The sequence below is a fragment of the Grammomys surdaster genome, unplaced genomic scaffold (genome assembly GCF_004785775.1).
Source record: "Grammomys surdaster isolate TR1022 unplaced genomic scaffold, NIH_TR_1.0 208, whole genome shotgun sequence".
Classification (NCBI taxonomy): Eukaryota; Metazoa; Chordata; class Mammalia; order Rodentia; family Muridae; genus Grammomys; species Grammomys surdaster.
The window spans coordinates 6,257,865-6,261,643 of NW_021604653.1; the positions used below are offsets into that span (position 1 = coordinate 6,257,865).

The window sequence follows — 3,779 nt, forward strand, 5'->3', positions numbered from 1 at the left end:
GTGTGTGTGTGTGCCCTGTAGACTAGGCTAGTCTCAACTCACAGAGATCCACTTGCTCTGCCTCCCTCGTGCTGAGATTAAAGGCGAGCACCACCACGCCCATCTACCAAGACGACTTTAAGACTTAAACCTCTTCTAACCGGATACTAGAGCCTCTCTAGCAGTGACGGGGAACAGACTCTTCTGAGCCACAGGAATTCTCTCTTCCAATCGGCTTTTTTATTGTTGAGTCTTGGTTTGTAAAACTCGCGGGCCACTAGCAGGGCGAACAGGTTCACAACGCGTCCTCCAGTCCCCAGGGGGCGCTGCAGGAAATTCGGTCCCTAAAGGGAACCCAGCTCTCGCTAGGAACCGTTTCCGCCCAAAGCATTTCCGCCCCGCCGATCCGCCGGGTCCAGCGATACACTTCCGACTTGCAACTGCTCACGTGCGTCTGTTGCTCAGTACAGACGGCTGGGCAGACCGGCAACATGTCGCAGTTACAGATGAAACTTCTGCGCAAGAAGATCGAAAAGCGGAACGCCAAGCTGCGGCAGCGGAACCTGAAGCTGTTAGGTGAGCTGTGCTGAACCCCGCAGTGACAAACGATATCGGGAACCCAGAAACTCGGCGGTGCGCCGGGCAGCTTCCGGCGGGAGCCAGGGACGCGCGGCACGAGCAGGCCTCCTGGGCCCCAGCCCCCGTGGACCCTTCTGGTTCTGCCCTTTGCCGGCGCGTGGGTTTCTTGACTCAGGGTGGAAGCGGCAGGCCTCGGATTTTCTTCCCAGCCTTCTCTTGGCAAGGCATTTAACAAAATTTACGGATTACCCTAGACTCTCCATCATCCCCACGTAGAACTTTGTATCTAGGTACCATCCATTACGGTTCCCGACTTTTACTTTGTTGCTGGATGTCTTCCCTGCCCAAACTGAGCTTTCCCATGATACTGCTGTCTCTCCAAGCCCGTTCTCTTCATTCCTGCAACGATCCTCAGTACTTTAACCCTCCCAGTGTTCTTGTCCCGCACAACTTAGTAAATTCCTTATCGTCTCTTGTTTTTGGCGTAAGGGCGTAAATGAAAAGTTGACACATGTCACTTTCTTGTTGCCGTTTCTGTAGCTTGTTGAGGTTACCTGCCTATAAGATATAAATCAGTGGTCCTCAACCTTTCAGATGTTGTAACCCTTTAATACAGTTGCTCATGTTGTGGTGACCCTCACACTCCATAAAATTACCTTGTTGCTACTCCATAGTTGTTGCTACTCCATAATTGTAATTTTGCTACTGGTTTTTTTTTTTTTGTCTGTTTGTTTTGTTTTAATTTTGGAGACACGGTTTCTCTGTGTATCTCTGGCTGCCCTGGAACTCATCTGAAGACAAGGCTGGCCTCGAACTCAGAAATCCACCTATCTCTGCCTCCCAAGTGCTGGGATTAAAGGCGTGCGCCACCACTGCCCAGCATAATTTTGCTACTGTTATGAATCGTAATGCAAATATCTGATATGAGATATTTGAAATGGAGGATAAGTGACCGGTAGGTTTAGAATCGAAGAATAAATCCTACGTGGGAAGTGCTGAGGCAAATTGTTCCGACCCACATAATTTTCAACGTATAGTAATTGAAAGAGAGGGTGGTGGATTTTAGGCATAAGTGTTGAAGTTTCTTCATTTAGCACCTGTAGAATGATGAATGCTACTTATTAGCTACTTCCTGGTGTGAGTACTGATGTAAACTAAAGATGATGATGCTTTCATTCTCTTTTTGTATGAAAAGGAAAACCTTGTAAGGATAGTTTGGGGCTTTAATATTAGGGCAAATAAGTGGTTTTCGTTAACTGAATTTTCAGTTCACCAAAGTCTAGGAAAATTGAGTTTGAATGATGTGAAATTATATAAGTAATAATTGTGGGAATGTGAAATAAATGTCATTCAGTTGTGTTTATCAAACACCTTGCCCTAGCTGTTCCAGTACTAGCTCTGTATACCAGGCTGGCCTCAAACTCACAGAGATCCACCTGTATCTCCTAAGTGCTGGGACTAAAAGCGTGTGCCAACACCAGCAAGCCAAATACTTCATGTTAAAAGTATCTCATTGCTGCTTACTAATCATTTGGTTTAATTAAGCTGACATTTTTCCCGTCACAGACTTCTATATAGCTATAAACAGATAAGGTCTTTTGAAGTTAAACAACTTTCCTTTACCAACATTCTTCTTTCCATAAAGAAAATGTGCCTTCTCTATAATAGAGCACCAATATTTGGTTTTTTCAACAGTGAAAATATAAGAAAAACTAAATGACTGGAGTTCCAGAAAACCTATAAATCTTTCCTGCGAAGGTTGGTGTTTATACCCCTGTCACAGTGTAAGTTCTGTTTTTAAACAGAAGCATCGGACACGAGCCTGTCACAACCTCAAAATGGAGATGTGCCTAAAGAAACAGGAAAAGGTGGAAAAGCTAAAAAGGCCCTGAAGCATTCTGTGCCAGTGGGCTCAGCAGAAGCACAAAGTGCAGGCATGCCTGAGGAGACTGTGGAAAATGCCAAAGTTAAAAAATCACCCCAGAAACTTACCACTTTAGCCAATGGAGAAGCTGTAGCAACACCGTCTCCTGATTCAGAACTAAAAAAGAAAAAGAAGAAAAAGAGGAAAGTGGCAAATGACGCTGGGCCTGGTAGGTTTTTGGTGTTTTGTTTTCAAATTGGTCATTCAGATAGCTTTTCAGCTCTTGGTCAGTTTCCTCTATTGTTGTGTGTGTAAAGCATCCCCTATGCTCACCAGCATGAGACTAGCCTGAGAACTAAAAGACACATTGTATTGGTGAACAAGGGAGGTGGGTTTTAAGTTTTCCCGAGATTTATGTCATGTTTAAAGTTGGCTGCCCTTGGGAACAGTTCAGATTTGGTAAGAATTTCTTTAGATTTATAGTACTCCACTGTGGGCTGTAGGGAGCAGTCCGTTGAGCTTTGTAAAATAAACTGGATATACCATCGCATAGTCTCTTGAGTTTGCATAGTTCCATGGTTTCAGAACTATAACACATAACATAGATCCAAGCTGGTAACGGGCACCGTGCCCCCAGGCTTTTCTCTGTGAAGGTATTTCACATTAGTCATTCTTTGACCTCTTGATTTACTTGTTTTTTTTTCCCATATATTTTATAATAAGCCCTCTCCCCCATAACCACTTATTTGCAGAGTCTATTAAAAAACAACGTAGGGAAGTTGTGAATAAATAAGACATTGATTTTTCAAGTGAGCAGACAGTACAAGGTAGTGTTTGAAGAGCAGGCGAGAGGGATGTGATAGTAAATTCTAGTGCACAGATGAGCCTCCTGTTGAACTGTGAATAAGCAAATGAAGCAGGGTAAGCCTTCTCACTCAGCTCATTTGAGCCCAGGATGCAGTGTTTTTGGAGCACACATCTGTACTTAAAAAGGTGGGCTGGGACCATCTGAACCCTGAGTGCAGAAGTGAGAAGGGCCCTGCCTTTCCTCCTCTGCCCCTCACAGCTTCACAGCAGCCCCGTTTGCATTGCCAGCCAAGAAACCATGGACCTTGCTTTAGTCTTAACATCCATGGGAACTGGAAGAGCCTCAAGCTTTTAGTGTTTTGTCTTCAAAGCAGCAGCAATGTGATGGCAAGGGGTGAGAATATTGGCGCTTGTATGGGTTTAATTTTAAATTGCCGCAATTGAACGTGAGCCTCTTTCTCATGATGTGTAAAGCTCATAACTGCTGCCCTGATATTTCTTAGTGGGACTTAAAATATCCTTTTTTTTAGAAGTAGAAGGTGTTTGTGTA

The 3,779-nt window shown here is 44.3% G+C and overlaps 1 protein-coding gene across 1 annotated transcript in view; it reads left to right on the plus strand.

The window, feature by feature from the left end:
• The first annotated feature begins 370 nt into the window (after positions 1 to 370).
• Ddx18 (DEAD-box helicase 18) overlaps positions 371 to 3,779 on the plus strand; it is a 15,287-nt gene continuing 11,878 nt past the window's right edge. Inside the window, exons 1-2 of the mRNA XM_028771497.1 lie at positions 371 to 555; positions 2,364 to 2,651. Of these exons, the coding sequence (XP_028627330.1) occupies positions 471 to 555; positions 2,364 to 2,651 (373 nt within the window). The 5' untranslated portion in view covers positions 371 to 470. The remainder of the gene's footprint in view (positions 556 to 2,363; positions 2,652 to 3,779) is intronic.